The sequence below is a fragment of the Antrostomus carolinensis genome, unplaced genomic scaffold (assembly GCF_000700745.2).
Source record: "Antrostomus carolinensis isolate BGI_N321 unplaced genomic scaffold, ASM70074v2 scaffold31408, whole genome shotgun sequence".
In the NCBI taxonomy this organism is placed as follows: domain Eukaryota; kingdom Metazoa; phylum Chordata; class Aves; order Caprimulgiformes; family Caprimulgidae; genus Antrostomus; species Antrostomus carolinensis.
The window spans coordinates 17254-36835 of NW_010331519.1; the positions used below are offsets into that span (position 1 = coordinate 17254).

At 45.2% G+C, this 19582-nt stretch overlaps 1 protein-coding gene across 1 annotated transcript in view; it reads left to right on the top strand.

Moving 5' to 3' along the window:
- Positions 1–19582, top strand: part of TPCN1 (two pore segment channel 1) — a 28331-nt gene that overhangs the window by 7786 nt on the left and 963 nt on the right. The window contains exons 7-27 of the mRNA XM_010173245.2: positions 380–468; positions 1076–1110; positions 1955–2013; positions 2818–2917; positions 3938–4054; positions 5016–5140; positions 6324–6372; positions 6548–6611; positions 7640–7684; positions 8778–8834; positions 8924–8977; positions 10461–10533; positions 10770–10877; positions 12125–12196; positions 12972–13061; positions 13835–13950; positions 14677–14723; positions 15275–15343; positions 15767–15851; positions 17357–17493; positions 18777–18857. Of these exons, the coding sequence (XP_010171547.2) occupies positions 380–468; positions 1076–1110; positions 1955–2013; positions 2818–2917; positions 3938–4054; positions 5016–5140; positions 6324–6372; positions 6548–6611; positions 7640–7684; positions 8778–8834; positions 8924–8977; positions 10461–10533; positions 10770–10877; positions 12125–12196; positions 12972–13061; positions 13835–13950; positions 14677–14723; positions 15275–15343; positions 15767–15851; positions 17357–17493; positions 18777–18857 (1672 nt within the window). The remainder of the gene's footprint in view (positions 1–379; positions 469–1075; positions 1111–1954; positions 2014–2817; positions 2918–3937; positions 4055–5015; positions 5141–6323; positions 6373–6547; positions 6612–7639; positions 7685–8777; positions 8835–8923; positions 8978–10460; positions 10534–10769; positions 10878–12124; positions 12197–12971; positions 13062–13834; positions 13951–14676; positions 14724–15274; positions 15344–15766; positions 15852–17356; positions 17494–18776; positions 18858–19582) is intronic.

Genomic DNA, 19582 nt, shown 5'->3' on the forward strand with positions numbered 1-19582 from the left:
TTCATGGTACACAGTGCTTATGTGTACTGTCCTCAGCTGCATCAACTACCTCCCAGAGCACAACATGTGGACGTGGCTGTATTGTTTCTGGCACCCAGGTTTGCCTGTAAACTGCACAATGAATCACAGAGCTAGTTGTTCGTCTGGAGAAGGAAAGTTGACAGGGTGAGATGAGTATTGTTTGCAGTACCTGAGAGCTGACTGCAAAGGACAGATAGGTAGCTTGGAAACAATATTAATTTACCTAGCTTTCTACTTTTAGCCCCTGGAGGGAGTGGGAAGAAAGTCATAAAGTATGGTGTGTTGGGGTTTTTTTGCCTGCCAACCCAGAGGAGACAACGTGCAAGTTTTAGTTTATTAATGTTTTCTTATTTTTCAGAAATCTGCGACAGATCTTCCAGTCCCTCCCACCATTTATTGACATTCTCCTCCTCTTGCTTTTCTTCATGGTGATTTTTGCCATCCTGGGTGAGTTGTATTTATGGAAGGTGAAGTGATGCTTATAATCAGTTTTTTGTCCAAAAGCAACACAAACACCCTGGATGAATATAAAGCTGATCAGATTCAGAGTCCTCCCAGGATCTACCATTTACCCCATTTCTTTCGCAGTCATCTGCAAGGCAGAATTAAAGATCCAGAAACCCTAGAAGCTGGGTATTTGATTTTGAGACAAAGGTCCTTTTGACCTCTTCTAGAGGATAGTCTGTGATGTGTGTGTGTTTGTGGTTTCCAAGTTCTGTTTCCATCAATTATTCCTCAGTCTTGTAAGTTTAGTCTACGCTTCCATGAATGTCTGTGGCTGTAGTGTTCCTGCTACAGTCCTATTATCAAACAACAAAAAAGTTTGTTTTCCAAAAGGATTGGTGAAATGCCAATGACATGTATTGGCACATCTGTATGGAGAAGGCCTTCCAGATACTCTTCTATTTTTAGTGTCAGAGAAGACTTACTCTTAGTGTGACCTTCTCTTTGGGAACAGACTCACCATTCCACTGCTTGAATTAAACAGACTTCTTGTTTTGTTCTTTCCCCTTTTTTTTTCTCTCCTCCTCTACCTTCTCTGCTGCTTCTCTAGGTTTTTACTTGTTTTCTCCTAACCACTCGGATCCGGTGAGTATCACAGATTCTTTCAACTGAAGCTTGAGTCCCATTTTGACATGCTTAAGAATCAAACATTACTGTGTAGACGTAGCTTATTCCTGTGTGGTGATCTGGGAGGCCAGATGCTAGCTGGGCAGAGGCTGCTTGGTGTTGTTACCCTGGTCTACCCCCTGCTGGGAAGGAAGATGGTGCAGAGAACTTCCTTGAAGACAGTTCCCAAAGGGAACATTCACAGAGTTGTTCCTTGTTCTTGGTGTCTTAATTCAAATGAGCCACCTGCTGCTGTCCCCAGGGGAGGAAGGTATCTGGGTGAAAGCTCAGCCACCTCAGGCTGTGGCTAGCAGAGTGTAGCAGCCACTAGTTCCTGCTGCTGCTGAATCTGTAGCTAAACAATAGATAGGTGAGTTTTTAATTGTTTTAACTCTTCACATGCCATCAGTCGTGCCAAGGGCAGTTGAGATGGGATGTGAGGAAGAATTTCTTTGCTGAAAGGGTTCTGAGGCATTGGAAGGGGTTGCCCAGGGCAGTGGTGGAGTCCCCATCCCTGGAGGGATTGAAGAGTCGTGTAGACACAGTGCTGAGGGACATGGGTTAGTCATAGGGGACTGGTCAGTGTTGGGTTCATGGTTGGACTCAATGAGCTTAAAGGGCTTTTCCAAATGAGGCAATTCTGTGATCTCTCAGGGACCTTTAAAAAGGACCAATGCTGAGGTACCCTTTCCCTAGGGGAGGCACCAGGGAGTTGTAGAAGTGCCTGTATTCAAGTGGGTGGGTGGATTGGTTGGTTGTTCTTTGAAAGAAATGTCCCTATGAAGTTCTGCTTGCATTTTGTCATGGGAGATTTTTCTTTCAGTACTTCAATACCTTAGAGAACAGCCTCGTGAATCTCTTTGTGCTTTTGACCACTTCAAAGTAAGTTCTTGTTTTTCTAGTTCAATCTTTCCCTTTGTCCCCAAAGAAATCTAGCAGAACCAAGAGTTTATTTGCAGAAAAGCTTTGTCTCCAAATGTGACCCCTTTGCTCCACATGAGATAGAGATTTCCTGGGTCAGCCTTCATGGGAAGAACTGATATTCTATTTTGTTTTAGGACACTGTGACCTCAGATACAGTTATCTCTAAGGGACTCAGACCACTTCATCACTGTGAGGGCAGTAAGGGGGGGAAACAGCTTTATGAGGCCTTGGTCCAAGAAGGGAAAGTTTCTATTTGTGCTCCTTTGTCAGCTGACAGTTTGCTGTTGTGAAGGAACTTCCTATTCCTCTTGTTTCAGTTCACCTGTCCCCTAGGAAGGGGGGATAACAACAGTGGGTAAATATTGATCTGCTGTCAGGGAGAGCTCTGAGGATTAGGAAATTAGCAAAGAGTGGAGTAAATCTTAGCTTGTAATGCTTTTACACCAAGGCTGGATTGCTGTCTTTCCTAAGCATCAAAGCACAACCCTTAGCCACGTTACAAATGCCCTTTGTCCATTTGGTTTTCAAGATGTGCAAGGAATGTGCTTTTCATATTTCTTTTTTTCATCACACCTCCATGTTCTTGCTGCTCGGTGCTAGACACAAACTTCTGTGTCATGAGCAACCACATGTTTTGCAGAAGTGTGCAAATCTTTGGGTGTGAGTTTACACACACACCTGTGTCCTGTGCCTCTTGCCTTTGTAAAGGGGAGTGTGGCATGAGCTGTTTGGTGCTTCAACTTGTGTCTTTTCTGGATGCAGTTTCCCTGATGTGATGATGCCATCTTATGCCCGGAACCCTTGGTCCTGTGTCTTCTTCATAGTGTATCTCTCCATTGAGCTATACTTCATCATGAACTTGGTGAGTCTCTTGTTGAAGCACTTGACTTCTCTCTGCCTGACTTTGGAGCTCATTGCCCAGCACAATCATCCCCATTTCCAAGAGTGCTCTGTAATAACTTGAGACCCATTGGCAGGATACTTCTAGAAATGGCAGCTTTGCTACAAATAGCAGTCTCTTAATGTTTAACCACAAGGAGTTGAACTAAATCACAGAAAACAGAATGAGAAGAGTTATCTTTCAACTTATCTCACATTAATATCATACTTGGACTGACATACTCAGTTGCCTGAAATTTATTGTCCTTTTCTGTCTTAATTATTTATCATAAAATGGCATTTTATTATCTGGGCTTGCCTGAAATACTTTGTAAATCAGTTTGAAGGAGATGGAATTACCAAGTATGTCAGGACTTGAAGAATGCTGCTAACTGCAGTGTGAGAGCATGGCTGCTGTGCTGGCTCTGCTTCTTGCAGCATCTAGGGCAGGGCCAAGACCAGCTCAGGTGAGGATTTGAGCGGTGCAAAAAAGGGTTGAGGAATTCTGTAACCCAAGGTGAGTGATTTGATGCTTGCAGTGAGCTTGGATTTCGCTGCTGCTGTCCTAGATGGAGGGTTAGTTTTGACATATGTTTGCCAAAGCTCCCATGGAAGGGTGAGTCTGGAAAGCAGCCCTCAAAACCCACTTCCCAGGAAGAGATCAGGGCATTTTAACAAACCTTTTGATACTATTTTCTGGTGGCATGTATGGGGCTTAACCTTAGCTTGTAAAACCACTAATGAGTGTTAGGAGGCTAGAAACACCTGGACCTCTTCAAAAAAGTGGATCATTGTGTGTGCAGTGTGCTTGGTGATCCTTTTGTGGGATCACTTCTGGCCAACAGGCCCTCACTGACTCCATTCTGCCTCACTTGGTGTAGCCCTTAGTAAATTCCTCCTGCAGGCAATGCCCCTCCTTGCCTCTGAATATTCCTGCCTGTTGGAGAAGCACTGGCTCACGTAGACACAGAGTATAAGGATCTCTCCTGTCTTCTCTCTGCAGCTCCTTGCTGTTGTGTTTGACACTTTCAATGACATCGAGAAGAGGAAGTTTAAGTCCTTGCTGCTGCACAAACGCACAGCCATACAGCATGCCTACCGCTTGCTGATCACCAAACAGGTACAGAGCCCTGCAGGGAGGCTGAGGACAGCCTGGGGAGTGGCAGGAGGTGAGGTCAGCAATGTTTTATGAACACCAGTGGTCTGGAGTGTTTAAAGAGCATGTTCTAGAAAAGATTATTTGTCTTTTGACCAAGAGCTACTGTTTTTTTCATTTGTGTAACTTGTTTATATCTGTTTCTGGAGAAAAACCAAAGTAGTCTGAATTTCAGCCCCATGTGAGGTTATGGAAGTGTCTTGATAAAATGAGTGAAGTTTGTTCTGGAGAGTGTGCAATCATTGATTTCTCTCTGATTCAGTGTGGGTCGCTTGAGGACTTGCTTCTCAAGCACCAGTATGTAGAGGAGGGGTGGGTTATACATGTGATGGTACAGGACAGTTGCTAGATACTGCATGAGTAAATGGTGCAGAAACAGAAGTAATTCACCTACAAACAACTCTCTACAGGGACAGAGCACTGGGATAGAGAGTTGATTGTTGATTTCTTGCTTAACTTGTGGAGCAGGAAGAGAAATAAGGCCCAAAAATAACTAACCCACTTCTAGTAGATTAGTTCATGTTTAGGGCATGTTCATTATATGAACAGTTCCTGAGGAATAGCTGATAGTCTTAAAAATGTGCCAGTAATGGGATCTGTTAGACTGTCTCCTGATTTCTCAAGAAGAATGGTTGAACTCTGTTGCTTGGGGTGTCTGGTTGGACAATTTTCCCATGACAGGGCACAGCACTGCATTTGCTGGTGGGCCTGACTGCCAGGAGAGCTTTCTGATCTCAGTGCTCTGGGACCAGCTCAGTGTGTTAAAGTAACAGCTTAGGGGACTTTTAGGGCTTAGTTATAATGGCATCTTATGATCATATAGAAATCCTGCTTAAAACAAATCCAGAGTGAGAATTAACTGTGCTAGCCTGTATGTGCTTCTGCCCGGTGTCACTGCTTGTGAACAACATTCCCTTGTTTCTAGAGACCGTCTGGAATTTCCTTCAAGCACTTCGAAGGGCTGTTGCGATTTTACAAGCCTCGGATGTGTGCCAGGGAGCGATATCTCACTTTCAAAGCACTGAATCAAAGCAATACTCCTTTAGTCAGGTAGGATGGTCTTATGGTGCACCCAGAGCGGGGAGGTTGCTTCACTCTCTTCAGAGAGGATGGCTGAGTTTATGGAAAGGAAACTCGTCTGGGATGTGGGAATAGAGTTCTGTGATTGAAAGGATTTGTCTGGGAAGCAGGGAGCTTGGAGGGATGGGTACTGTGAGAGTTGAGGTTTTTCCAGGGAGGTGATGGAGTTCCTGCGTGCCCTCTTGTGGATACAGCACTGTGCTGGCACTCACCAGGCAGCTTCTGCTTCCCACCTCCCCTGCCAGAACAGAGGAGCCAGAAATTGAGGAACAGCATTCCAGCCTGCAAGGAGCATTTCTTCACACAGTGCAGCCTCACAGCTTAACAAGTTTTTGTTTTGTTTGGGTTTTTTTTTTCCAGCAGCTGGCTGTGTCCCCTGGGGTTTTGTTAATTAAAATCTGGTTCTTCTGGTGCTTTCAGGACTGTCATCCTCTGTGTTATGAGGCAGAGAATTACCATTTTGGTGGGTGGGTGCAGCTAACTCCAGCCAGCATGGAGTTAGAGGGAATTAGAGCAGCAGACCTCTTCTTTTTCCTTTGTTCTAGCCACAGACAGGTTGGAGTGAGTCTTCCATGAAACTGGTGCCAGTGCTTCTCCTTAAAGTCAAGTGCCACAGAGAAGTATTGAAAATGGCACAGGGAGAAAGACTGAATTCTTAAATTTAAGCACCTAATGACACCAGTAAGAGTCTGAGAAGTTCAGCATCCTCATTTTCAGACACCTAAAAGCTGTTATAGGCCTGACCCTGAGCACCTAGACCGGCACTTGTGTTTTATGAGTTTCTTTGCTTTCGTGTTCTTTTTCAAATTTCATTGTTACCTTGAAAAGAAAATGTGCAAAGATGTTAGAAAAGGACTGTGCGAGTAATTAAGACAGGAAGGACCTCTCAGTGGTCAAATTCTGGAGTTCAGTAGAGTCAGAGTTTCCCGAGGGGCTATGGTGTTACAGAGAGGAGGTAGGATCTGGCTGTTGTCAGTCAGTAACCTTTGGCCAGACTGGGAAGAGGTCAGTGTTGAGTTATATCAGCTCTGGTTACAGTTCTAATAAGGAGTTAATAACTTCCAGGGTCTCTCTACTGATGATGCCTGACAAGGACAATTAAGGATCTAATCAACTCCAAGGCTCTGATCAGATGCTTCTTTCTGTTTTGCAGTCTAAAGGATTTTTACAATTTCTATGAAGTTGTTGGCTTGAAATGGAAGGTAAGTATTTATTGACTGGAGAAGAGGAGGCCAGTGATTGAAGAGAAGGTGGGTAAAAAACAAAAGCAATCTGAAAGAAGCAGAAGATGGGGGGATAAGGTGGATCTCCATCACTGCACATTTTTTTTGCATGGATGTGACACTGACAACTTGATTGTGGCTGTTCTGCTTCCAGGCAAAACGAAATCGTGAGCACTGGTTTGATGACCTTCCACGGACAGCGTTCCTTATTTTTAAAGGTAAGAGGCTGTGTTTTTGTGACAGCATGTGCTCAACTGACAGGAAGAGCTGTCTTTCCTTCCAAAGACAGGGCCCTCTGAAGGGACCTTCTCTTATGTCCCTGGTAAACAGATGAGGAAAGGCCTTCTAACCAACTCTCTGTGTATTCAGAGCCTCCCAGGCCAGAGTTTTGTATTCAGAATCTCCAAGGAGGATTTCTGTCATGTAAATATTCCCTGTGCTCTCACCCAAACCCTGGCTTCCTTAAAATAAGAGACTTTTTGGCAGAAGCTCTGTAGCAAGCCAGACCCTGAGGTCATGGAGGGCTGTATTCCTTTCCCAGCACAGAGGTTAGGTGGGGGTTTATGATTGCTGAATCTAGTGGAGTTTATAGAGTTTCTCCATATTCCAGGCAGCAACTCACAGCAGTGACTGTGGAGTGGGATTTGTGTTTTCATAAAAGCTGCTAGGCTTCCTAGTCCCAAGATATGGTTGCAACACTTGTACAGGTCAAATGCAGCTGCTTGGGAAGGGGAAAGAGGTCTGAAGTACCCACCAGTGTAATCTCTCTTGCAAATGTGATTTATCTCCTGTGTCCCAAGTCTCCTGACTGAATGTAGCCATTCAGAAATAAGAACTTACCTGCAGTTCTCTTTCAGTGTCATATGCTAGTGTGAAACATTTAACACCATCTTGATCCAAACACACAGCTGCCATAGGAGCCCCTCGTATCTCTGCTGATGTACTCAACCCTCCTTGACAGCACATGTCAAGCAGCTTCATTTACCTCTGTCCACACCACAGAACTAATACCTAGAGAACAAAAGGCATCTTGGGGGGTTAAAGATAGTGAGTTCATTGCTGCTAAAATTCTAGAGGAAATTTGAACTTGATCCCAAGATGTAAAAGTTAATTATCTGCTAATCTGTTTAGTTTCTGTGCTGAGGATTGGTATGAAAAATGTCTCTAAGGAGAAAATAGAGGAATCTGTGTGTGAGGTATGGAGGATCACATAAACATTTGTTTTCTCATACTTTCCTTCACACAGGCATCAACATCCTTGTGAAGTCCCGTGTGTTCCAATACACCATGTGTAAGTAGAACTAACGAGCTGTCTCTCTGCTAGGCTCTCCTGAGCATGTGGGTCTGGTATGCTGTCTGCCAGCCCTTGCAAGGACTAAGTGTGGTGGGACCTGGTCTTTGGTCTGAGCCATGGCTCGTGTATAAATTGTGGAGTTTTGGTGGAGAGGGAGGGAAGTGCATAATCATACTGTCCACTCCTGCAGCCTGGACTCAGCTGTCACTGAGGGGAGTCAAGTCTTCTGCAGAGGCTCAGTGGTCCACACTTCCTAACACAGTTGTGGGGCTGATTCTGTAGGAGTCAGCTTGTTGCATTTAGGTAGGTTGGTGGTAGTGTTCACAAGCCTTTTATCTTGCAGCTGAAGGATGCTGGGTAAGGAACTGCCTTGCCAGTCAACCAGATTCTTCTGTTTGCACTTGAGGAGGTGCAGGCATCCTCGTTGCTGGAGGGATTGCTTGGCAACTGTACTGCCTGCGAGAATGAGTCTGTGCTCCTCTTCTCTAGAGGAGACAGTGTGCTTACTCATGGTGCTGCTTGCTATGTTCTAAACTGTCTGTTCCTACTCAGTAATTTGGGGTTTTTTTGAATGGTGGAGGAGAAGTTTTTTGTAAATTGGGTTGCTAAACTAAAGAGGGTGGGGTGGGGTGAGGAGATCTGAGTGAAAAGGAAAAGTCCTGCACCTTCAGTTCTTAGGATCTGGATGTTGGGGAGCAGTGATAGATCCAAGCTGACAGGGCTTTGTCCTGCACTGCTGGGGACCTTGTGGTTCTGGAGATCTTGTTCCAGAACTATGAGGAAGCTGAAATACAGAGGTAATAGCATGGCAGAATGTAAGATAATTATGAGTAAAAAAGACTAAGCATGATTCAGACCATTGTTTTGTTTTAGTTTGGTCTCCTTCTGAAGATAAAGGCACTGCATCTGTTAAAGGCCCGGGGAAAACCAGGGTAGAAGACTCTCCCAAGTTACGAATTCAATTTGTTCATTGAATTGGAGACAATGACCCTGCCACTTGTCCTGTGTTGTACTCTTTTTGTTAGCCTTGGAAATGGATGTCCTCTGGTCCAGGAGTGGTTTTGCTATGGGTTTTTACTTTGTTTTGCAGATACTGTGGTGGCTGTGAATGGAATTTGGATTCTTGTTGAAACCTTCATGCTGCAAGGTAGGAAACATCTCAGCTTGCTTCTTGGCTATGATGCTGGGGGATTGAAAAAAGGGAAGGCTAGAAAAAGTTCTTCTTGTGTCTTGCAGGAGGAAATTTCTTCTCCAGAAACGTCCCATGGAGCTACATAGTCTTCCTCACAAGTAAGCTGATGCCTTCCAACAGAGCTGTGTCGTTTCATAAGGACTTTGGAGGGAAATAGACAGCTCTGCTCCCAGGAGATGATTCAGTCTGAAGTTAAAACTTAGCCACAAGTGTACAGACTCCATCTAGAACACTGCTGTGCCTGTTGGGGATTGTCAGCATCCACACAGCCCCATGTGAACACTGCTGCACTGTTACACAGCTCCCTGCACCACTGCAGTCTGGGGAGCCTCTTGCCTCTGCTGCAACTCTCTGCAGAGCTGCTGTATTACTCCTAAAGCTGGAGCTGGCTCCAGCCTCGTTTGTTAGGCACAGCATGCAAAGTGCTAAGCTCCTCCAGACTCGTGATGGCTCCGTGTGGAGTTGCTCATGTTGCCATGTGCTGCCCTGACTATTCCAGGAGGCATTACCAGCTCTGATCTGATGGCAGCTGTGAGCTGGCTCTCTGCCACACAAAGCAAGGCAGTCCTGTTGGAGTGCAGAGTGCAGGGGCATGCTGAGGAGAAGACTGAAAGGATTGGGTGAACTAGTTGATGAGCTGAGTTTTCTAATTGAACATCATCCCCTCCATGACATGTACCATACTCTTCCTTTTCAGACCAAGCATAAGCAATTGCATCTTCAGGTGCTGGCTCATTGCACTGCCATAGCATTCTTCAGTGATGTGAACTCACTTCCCTTCTCCTGCCAGTGTCTTGTGCTTGAGGAGAACCAAAATATAACTCCATTGAATCAAAATACTGTGTAAAACTGCAGGAAGAGGTTCTTTGGAGAATCTAGGACAGCTTGCTAACTTCTTATTTGACTGCTGGATAGCTCTAATGCTTCTCTGGCCGTTAGTTTTTAAAACACTTGTTATGAAAGTTTGAAGGCAGAGGCACTCTATAGTGCTTCTTTTCACAAGGATGTTGTCATCCAGCTCTTCTCTTTGCTTCTTTCCCACCCCACTCCTTGGAACCTGGAAAGAAAGATTTTTTGGGGGGATGACAAACAGGATATCATCATGTTATTATGGTGTTCTTTAACCTACAGGCCCACAAGGTGCTGCCAGGACAGAGGGTGAAAGTAGATGGCTCTTCTTTGAAAGGATCTCTCCCTGCAGGTCAAGGCTAGGTTATGGGATGTGGATATGTTCCACTGAGATAGAAGGAAATAAACAGGCAGCACTTTTGAGCTTGTGCCTCAAAATTCATAGTGTGTTAACCAACTAAGTTGTAGTTGGTTAACATAGTTGGTTAACCAACTAAGTTTGTAGTCTGCTCTGGAGAGAAATTGCCATGAATGCAGGAAAATGTGTTGATTTGGAGGGAAAATGTCTCTTTGGCACCTCAGCGGGAATAAGGAGGATGGGTGGGGGTCTGTTAAACCCACGTTCAGGAGTCCTGTACTTAAAGCACCACACATCTTTGAGGGCAAGCCTCTGCATTAGTCCTCCTTGTGGTGCTGCTTATTTCTGACCATGGCTGTCATCTTGTTTTACAGTCTATGGCGTGGAGCTGCTCCTGAAGACCACTGGACTGGGGCCTGTTGAGTACCTGTCTTCAGGCTGGAATCTGTAAGTGTGCACTGGTGTTTTTGAGAGAGAGGTGATGAAAATTGTTGAGTTAGAAGGACTGACTTCTGAGATGATTTTTTAGGCCTGTAGACAAGACCATCAGCAGGCTATTATAATTCTTCTGCCCTTGGCCTTTTGCATCTTGTTAGGCTGGAGCAGCACCAAGTACCTCTTGTTTGCTGAAACACTAGTGATAAATCATTGCTCTTATTTTATTTCATTATTTTTCTTTGCAGCTTTGACTTCTCAGTCACCCTGTTTGCATTTCTGGGGCTCATGGCACTGGCGTTTAACATGGAACCGTTCTACTTCATTGTGGTTTTGCGACCCCTTCAGCTGCTGAGGTGAGATGGGAAGGCTGTCAGGGGATACAGAGAGCAGGTGGGGAAGAAAACAGCCAGGCTTGTTTTCTATCAATCCAGTTGGAAACCAAGCTCCTTACCAGGAGAGGGCAAGGATTGCTCTGTGGGTACGTGACCATGGCAAACAGGAATGGTGTGGGGTAATGAGATTAGCCAGAGTTATCGAAATGAACGATAACAAAAACTTGGGATGGGATATGAAACCCCGTGCTTTGGAGCTTAAGCTGATCTCTAATAGAGATCAAGGGATTTACTGGGGGCAGATTATCCTGTGTCTGCCTTCGTGGGGTTCTTACACCTCCTCTAAATTGTTTGATGCTGTTCAGAGGAAGAACTCTTCTGTCAGGGTGAGACAGTCTGAGCCAGTTTAATAATTTCCATTGAATTACCAGAAATTACAGTTTTCAAAGGATGCTGCTTTCTAGGGTGAAGTACAACCCTGCTCGAACTGCATCTCACACTTGAAGCAAGACTGTGGCCTGTAACCTCTCTGCAGCTCAGTAAGATGGGTCTGATTAACCCTCTGCTTTCGAGGCTGTTGTGGATGTTACATCCACCTTCGCAGAACACTTTGAGAGCCCTGGGGGGAAGGCGTTGGAGGCAAAATGTTGTTCTGTTAAAAACAAGCCAATGCAATTCAGCTCTTCAGTGAGGATTTAAAGAACACTTTATGACACTCAAGGGGGGGGAAAAAAAATAATGTTTTTTTTCTGTTGCTCCCCTGCCAAAGCCTGTGTTTGGCAGCTGTGTTTCTCAGTAAAGGCTGATGGAGTTGCCAAATCTTAAATTAGCAGGCACAATGTAGTTTTCTTTCATCAAATTTTATTGGGTCATGGGGAAAACACAGAAAAGCTTGTGTCTGAGGAAAGGAGTAACGAATCCTGACCCTGTACATAGGACTAATTTTACTTCTTAGGAATTTTTCTTTTTTTTTAAATACCTATTTATGTATCATGCTGTGTAAAAAAGATGTAGATTTTCCTTGAGATTCCTCAGTCCTGCAAATACTTAGTTGAACGTGTCATAAACGTTCAGATGGGACAGCAGGACATTGTTAGGTGAGTGGAGATCACTTGAGCAAGAGCAGATCCTGTGAGTTGGAGTTCGGTGTCAGGAAACCTTACTGTTCATTGACCTGGGATGTACCTAGAACTGTTACTCTCTTTAACTATTTCCAACAACACCAGGAAAGTTGCAGTGCACAGGTAACTACTGGCTTCTCCTTTCAGGCTGTTTAAATTGAAGAAACGCTACAGAAATGTCCTGGACACTATGTTTGAGTTGTTCCCCCGGATGGCCAGGTACTAACTTCTTCTCTTTGGATGATGGCAGGGAGAAGGGAGTGAAGATTTAGTGTCTAGGGCTGGGGTTGGGATAGGGACCTATCAACACCTGCTAAAGGTGTTTATGCCCCGATCTGTCAATAAATTGCTACTGATTCTTCATTGTGCTGTAGCAGGGTATTAATCTTCCAATTTCTTGGAGCTTGTTTAATTTTTCTCCCCATCCCAGCTTTTGGTGAGAGGGGAGGCCCATTTGGGAGGATCATTGGCATGAATATACTCAGCCCCAGATGTTTCCTCATCCTTAATACAGCCACTTGAGAGCATTGTTGTGAAATGGGGGGGCAGAAGAAGCTTGGTGTTTGAGTGGGGCATCCTCAGACCCTATTCCCTCAATGGGGGTCTGAGCAGAGCGTCTCTTCTGAGCTAGAGAACCCTGTTCTTGGCACAGTCCCTGCATCCAAGGACATGGAGAGGGCAGAAGCAGTGTGTGTTGTTCTTTATGAAAGAAACTGTGGAGAGACATTTGTTTACCAGAAAAAGACAGACTGGGAGAGAATCCAGGCTGCTCTTTAGTTTCTCTCTTCAGCGAGTGGCAAGCTCCTTGTCCAAGGACTTCTTGAATGGGAGCAGGCAAAGAACTGCAGAGCCACAGTGGCAGGGAGGGTAGTCTGGGGTTTTCAGTGCTGCTTCCCATCCGTTGGAAATTCTTTCCAGAGCAACCAGCCTGTGACATTTCCCTGCCTTAGCAACTCCACAGTAGCACTGTATTCTTTCTGTTTTTTGCCTCCAGCCTCGGTTTAACCCTGCTGATCTTCTACTATTGCTTTGCCATTGTTGGCATGGAATTCTTTGCTGGCGTGGTCTACCCAAACTGCTGCAAGTGAGTACCACAAATCCATCCCCCCCTCTGCAGTGGTCTTGGTGCACAGCCAGTAGCAGTGAGCTCTGGCAGCACTGTCTCCCTGTGGAGAAGGGGCCAGAGGATTGGTCTGAATGGGGTTTTGCAGGTAAGGCAACATGCTGTGAAATCTAGGAGAGACACTGCTTCTCTAGGTAAGGTGGGATGAAATGGCTTTTGCATTACACTTGGAAAGGGAGAGATTCCTGTGGTAGTGTTGGCTGGTTTTTAATGAGCTCTGTAACTTGCCTTGGGTAGCTGCACTGGGAGGACTTCTTCATGGTACCGTGGCTGGAAACTCGTGTAACATCTGCTGTAGAGTGAAGTGGAGATTTTTATCTTGGTGATGCCAGAGTTGCTTGGCCAGACATATTACATATTTAGGCCTCACTTTGTACCAAGATAAATTCACCTGGTCTTGGCAGCTAAGCTGTCCTGTGCCCTTTTCATCTTAAATGATAGCAGGCCACTTGGAAATGCCAGGCTTTAAGGGGGTGAGTCAAGGAGTCAACTCAAACACTCAGTTTCTCTGGTGTAATATTTGCTGAAGGATTAGAAAGACTCCATGTGCTTCCTGGGCTTGTGCTGAGCTGTGAAGGAAAGAGGCTTTCTTTCAGAGAAAAAAAGCAAGTGTTGGCCAAGAGGTAGAAACTGCCACCCTGCTCACCACCTTCTAAGTGTTTTAGTATTTATAACCCTTGAGATTTCTCCTTGCTTTCCCAGTTCTCATTCTTTGTCCTGGTTTCTCCAACCAGCACAAGCACAGTCGCAGATTCCTATCGCTGGGTGAATCATACAGTTGGCAACAAGACGGTTGTGGAAGAAGGTTATTACTATCTCAACAACTTTGACAACATTTTGAACAGCTTTGGTAAGGGCAGTTTTATCTGTAGCAAAGACTATTCCTTAGTGCATCTGTGTTCCTGCAGAGCTGGATGGCAGGACTGTAATGCTCATGTAAGGCTGGGGCTGTCCCATAGAGTCCTGCTAATGCACCTCCAACACTCAGTATCCTGCTCTTTCTGTCTGGAAAGCTCCAGCTGACTAATTGTGCCATGACTGTTCTGCAAGGTAAGCAGATGTCTCTTAAAAGCCAGTGTGAAGCCAGCAGATCTGCTCTGATTAGTGATCAGACCAGACTTCAAGAGATGTTTAAGGAGGACTTTAAGTCACTGCTCTTCTAAAGAACCAACAGTGATGCAAATACATTTCTTTAAACCCACTGATGAAGACTAATTTGAATGTGTTGGTTACTCTCCATGATTTTTCTTAATATGTGAGCAGAGATGCTTATCTCCTGGAGAATTCAGAGGTCTCCATGCTCTCTGGTGGAAAGAGTCAGGTCAGTTTCTGATTCTTTTTAAGAAACATAGATTAAGCCACCCACCCTCCTGGTTCTGAGGGTGTAACTCCCTTTGTCTGAAGTAATTGCAGTGATGAGGATCTGCATTCTGTCTGCAGATCTGCTGCCTGTATGGAAACTTTGGTGTCTTCACTCAGTCTTCCCTGTCAAATACTTTGTCTAAGAATCTCTATAAAGTAGGTCAGGATGGAGAAAGCAATTGTCTGTATTTTTTTTTCTCCCCCTTGTATACAGTCACACTGTTTGAGCTGACAGTCGTCAATGACTGGTACATCATCATGGTAAGTAAACCTCAGCTACCTTCTAGACAGCACAGATTCTTTGCCAGTTGACATAGATCTTCCACACCGCACTGTTTTCTTCCCCTGGTGATTGGAGATAGGCCCAACATTGTCACTTGTTACCAGACATCTTTTGCTCCTGATTGTTGGGTGACATTTGACCTCTGGCATGCTACTGGGCAGGTTTTCTTGTGAATCTTGACCAGCCTTCAGGCCAGGTTTCACAATCTGAACAAATTAAGTCACTCTGGATTCCAGCTTGTCACCCTGATGTCCAAGCTGTGTTCTTACAGCAGCAATGGCTCTTACAGCCACAGGCTTTAAGTGTACTGTGTGTTTGCCTATAGGAACCTCTCTTTTTTAGTTTGAGAGGCAGATTAGCTACAAGGACCAGTTGAGGCATTGAGCATTGCAGGGCAGTCCCTGGGGTTAACTGGAGCCCTGAATGGGGGATAGATAGTGTTTGTGCTGCTTTATGTCTGTTGGCGAGCACTTAACAGCAGACTCTCCCTTCTTTTGTGCACTACTGACTTTTTCCCTCTCCTCTTTAGGAAGGGGTGACATCTGAAACCACTCACTGGAGCCGTCTTTACTTCATGATCTTCTATATTGTGACCATGGTAAGTTTCTGGACATCCTTTGTGCATCAAATAGCGGGGATGAGGAGAGGAGACAGCTTTTACTGTGTTCCAGAGGGAGCTTCCTTCCCTAAATGGGAACAACTTTGCTCTTCTGCATAAACATCTTCTAGAAACAGGTGTGAATCCACATCACTTGCAGAAAGTTGAATTTATGGGCGTTGACAAAGCTGGTGCTGCACAAATCTGGGCCTGGGGTAAGGACTAGGGCAGCACAAGAGTGTTGGTCTGTCCCTGTTGTGGGTCTGTTAGCAGTTTACTCACCAGTAGGTGTGTGACAAGCATCCCCTCTACCATGGAGGAGCTGGGGAGCATAGAGTTGAAGCACAGACCAAATGTTCAGCTTCCTGAAAAGAACCCCCCAGCAGCAGCCTCCTGATCTCTGCTGTTCACATCCTCTCCCAGGTGGTGTTGACAATCATCGTGGCTTTTATTCTGGATGCTTTTGTCTTCCGCATGAACTACACTCGGAAGAACCAAGATTCAGAAGGTTAGAACTGAGGACTGGTTGACCTACAATGTTGTGTCTTTTCTTCCTGGTGTCTTATGTCTGTAGGAGAGAATAGGATTAGCCAGCAAAAACCAGATTTTTTAAATTTTTATTTTTTAGCCTGACTTCCTAAGCTCATTCTTATGCTTTTTTGGTTTTTTGGGGTTTTTTTCCTGGCCTTTCTGCTCTGCCCCTCATCTCTTCCCCAGCACTCCCCAAAACACGTGTGTGTATATGTGGTTTTATATGTGTGTGTGTGTGCATGCACACACATATAAACTTCAGCTACTTGAGATGTTTCAACCAAATTATTTGAAGATAGGAAGTCTGTATGCATTTTATAAAAGAAATCTAGGAAACATGACAGCAACGATGTAGCAGAGCTCAACAAGAGACCTTACAGGAAGGGAAGGGGATTTTCTTTTAAAACCAGTTTCTCTTCCTCACTAACACACTCGCTGGCACCAGAATGTGTCTCCAAGTGGCTTGTCCAGTATTCAGGCACAAAAACACTGGATCCAAGCAGTGGTTTGCCAGCACTCTTTGCCATGACATAGAGGATAACAGACGCTGCCTATCCAGTTCTTCCCACATCTCCCAGTTGTATTTAGACTGGTGACTACGTGCTGGTTCTGGATGTGCCTTTCTGTACCCTTTAGGAACTGACAGTGACTCGTCTCTCCATCCCCTCACCTCTGTGATTCATCAGTTTTACTCACTGCCCTTTGTCTCCTGAGCTGGGTGTCTGAAACTGCATGTAACTTCATGACCTGCTAATTTAGGTGCCATAAACACATTCATTTTTTTATAGCCCTTCTCCTGCTATTTTTTTTTTTTTTAGTTGATCTACACCCAGAGTTTTCTGTTAATTCTCCATGCAGACTAATCTTAATAGTTCTTTAAACTTCTGTGTAGGAAGGAGATACAGCTACTGCACTCATACATTTAATACCATTCCTTGCAGAAATGTGATGAAGGCCCCAGCCATGGGAGTAGCTTTGATCAACCCCTCATCTTTTTTTAGGTGCCAGGAGATCACATTGGTGTGGCGCAGGTACATAGAAGCCAGACATTGTTAGTTACAGAAACACTTTCCATCATGATCCCTCTTGTGAAAGCCATTTGTTGGCACTGAACTCCCCAAGCTGTGTTAGGCAGCTGAAGGTCAAAAGGCAGCAGTTCCTGTGTGATTATTTGCTTTGCTAGTGAATTTACAGGCAAGCAAAAAGCTACAAGATGATTAGGTTTTTTTTAAGATACTGAGGAGCCTGATGTTCTAAAAAGCTGAGATGTTTGCTGGCCCTACACGCTAGTGATCTTCTTCCCTGCCTTTGTTGGGGGACAAGGACGTACAGGTTTTAGTCTCAGAAGTAGGTATAGACTGTGCCTGCCATCTGGCTTGGTCCTGTGTGCTGTTAAGCTTTGCCTTCTAGGGTTATTGTAGTGTCTGATGAAGCAGTCATCATCTTGGAGACTTTTTTTTTCTCTCTTTCTTGCCTCTCCAGAAGACAACGGCATTGTGCTGGAGAAGGAGATCTCCAAGGAGGAAGTGGTTGGCATAATTGAGCTGTACAAGCGGATTTCAGCTGCCCCTGAAACCGCTCAGCTGCAGAAGATGGTTTTGCAGATGGACAAATATGGGGTAAGAGGAAATGCTTACTGCAAGTTCTCAGCTTCAGGGGTGGGAGATGTACCACAGCCACAAATGCCTTTCTGCTGTCTTCAGAGAGAAGCTGCATGTGTCTTTGCAGTGTTGAGAGCTGAGCTACTGGAGGAACTCTGCAGCATTGGCACAGAGTTTTGCTGCTCTAGAAAAGTAGCAGCTGAATTTCCCCTGCACTCTGAAAAGCCTCGACAAAGGCTCGTTGCTGTTGCCTGCATGCTTTGCTTAGAGCTGTCCTGGACCAGTAGTGACTGGAAAAAAAGTATCTTTATTTTTCTCTAAGGAAGCCAGTGTCTTGTAATTCTCCTGCCTCTCTGTGCCATTGTACACTTAGGCTTGGACAAACATTATGTAGCAATATAATGGTATTGATTCCAAACACCAGGCTTCCTTTCTCCATGGCACTGCTTACGTTTTCATTCTAAAACAGGATGGACAATTGGAAAAATGAGCTGACTTGGGTAACTGCTCTTGTCTCAGAACTGTTGTCTCATGCATCTAGGAAGAGCTTAAGTGGTTTTTTTTATAATAATAGCCATTATATTCTTGTATCACCACTACAAAGTACAGGTGCTACAGTCTCTTAGGTGACCTTTATTTGCTTTGGTTGGCTCGGTAGTTAAAGGCTGAGCTCTTGTTTAGACAGCCAGAATTCAGACTAGTGATGATGATACTGATCAGAAGCAGTTTTCAAGACAGTAAACCCAAGGAGGGTGCTGTCCTCAGCCTTGCAGTGGAGTACAGAATGATGATGCCAGACCTGAGGTTCCTTTTGCTTCTCAGTCCTATTCATGTAACTCCTGTGGTCAGGGAGTAATTCAGACTTCAGCTCTCTGCTTACACAATTTAAAATGTCCAGGCCCATGGAGTAAATGGTGTGGTTTTGACAAGTGGGACTTGAAATTGTTCTTAGACAAGATCTTATTTGGAAGCTTGAGTTCAAGCCTTGTTCCAGGCACTGGTGTTATGTTCATCTAACTAAATTAAGCACCACTGACAGATGCATCCATCTGAGTTACAGCTCCCTCTCAAGCCTTTGGGGATCTGCTCAGTGTGACTTGTCTCAGCCTGCAGTAGGTGCCTGCATTTGTTTAGGTGATGTGCACCCTAAAATGTCTTTTTCCCATGACAATAGAAGGAGCCCAGAACAGCCTGAGCTCATCCATGGATGATGGGTGTCCCAGGGACTGATCCCATGCGCTGCTCAGTGACTAATGAATGTCTCTCTTTGTTTTTCCCTCCTCCTTCCCTCAACTCTTTAGCAAATGTCAACACTGTTTCTAGGACGCAGATCAAGGACCAAGAGTGATTTGAGTATGAAGATGTATGAGGAGGAGATACAGGTATGTGGGCCTGAGTTGGAAATATCAGCAAGTCTCTGTGGTGAACAGAACATTGTGTAGAATAACAAACCATCCTCTTCAGCACTCCTCCAAGACCCAGGCAGCCATGCACTCCGTGAGAAGGGTGGGTAGCAGATGAAATGAACTTTAAATTGATCCATCCTTGCGCTCAGGGACTTTCTTAAACCACAGAGCACGTCAGAGCCTCCTCAGTGGCTCCAGGTACTTGGCTGTGCAGGTGTGTGTCAACTGAGTCACAGCAACCACACGGTCACTGTGTGCGTAGGCACTCCAGCTTACCTGAGCTTACCTGAGCTCACTGAGGTGGACGTGTTTGCTGGGGCTGTGAGCACATGTGTAACACATTCCTGGGGCTTGGCTTACTGGAATGTGATGCTGTTTGAGCTTGGGTGTGTCTGTCAGACACAGAAACCGAGTGTTCTCCCAGGCGGAGCACTGCTGCCTGGTTTTCCTTCAGAAGAGCAGGCTAACAAAGGTGGGAAACACTGAAATCCACTGAGGTCGGAGGTGGTGCCAGAGCCCTGGGACAGGCTACCCAGAGAGGGTGTGGAGTCTCCATCTCTGGAGATGTTCAAACCCACCTGGACACTTTCCTGTGCAACCTGGTGTAGGGAGCCTGCTTTGACAGGGGGGTTGGACTGGATGATCTCCTGAGGTCCCTTCCAACCCCTACGATTCTGTGATTCTCTGGATTGTTCAGGGCA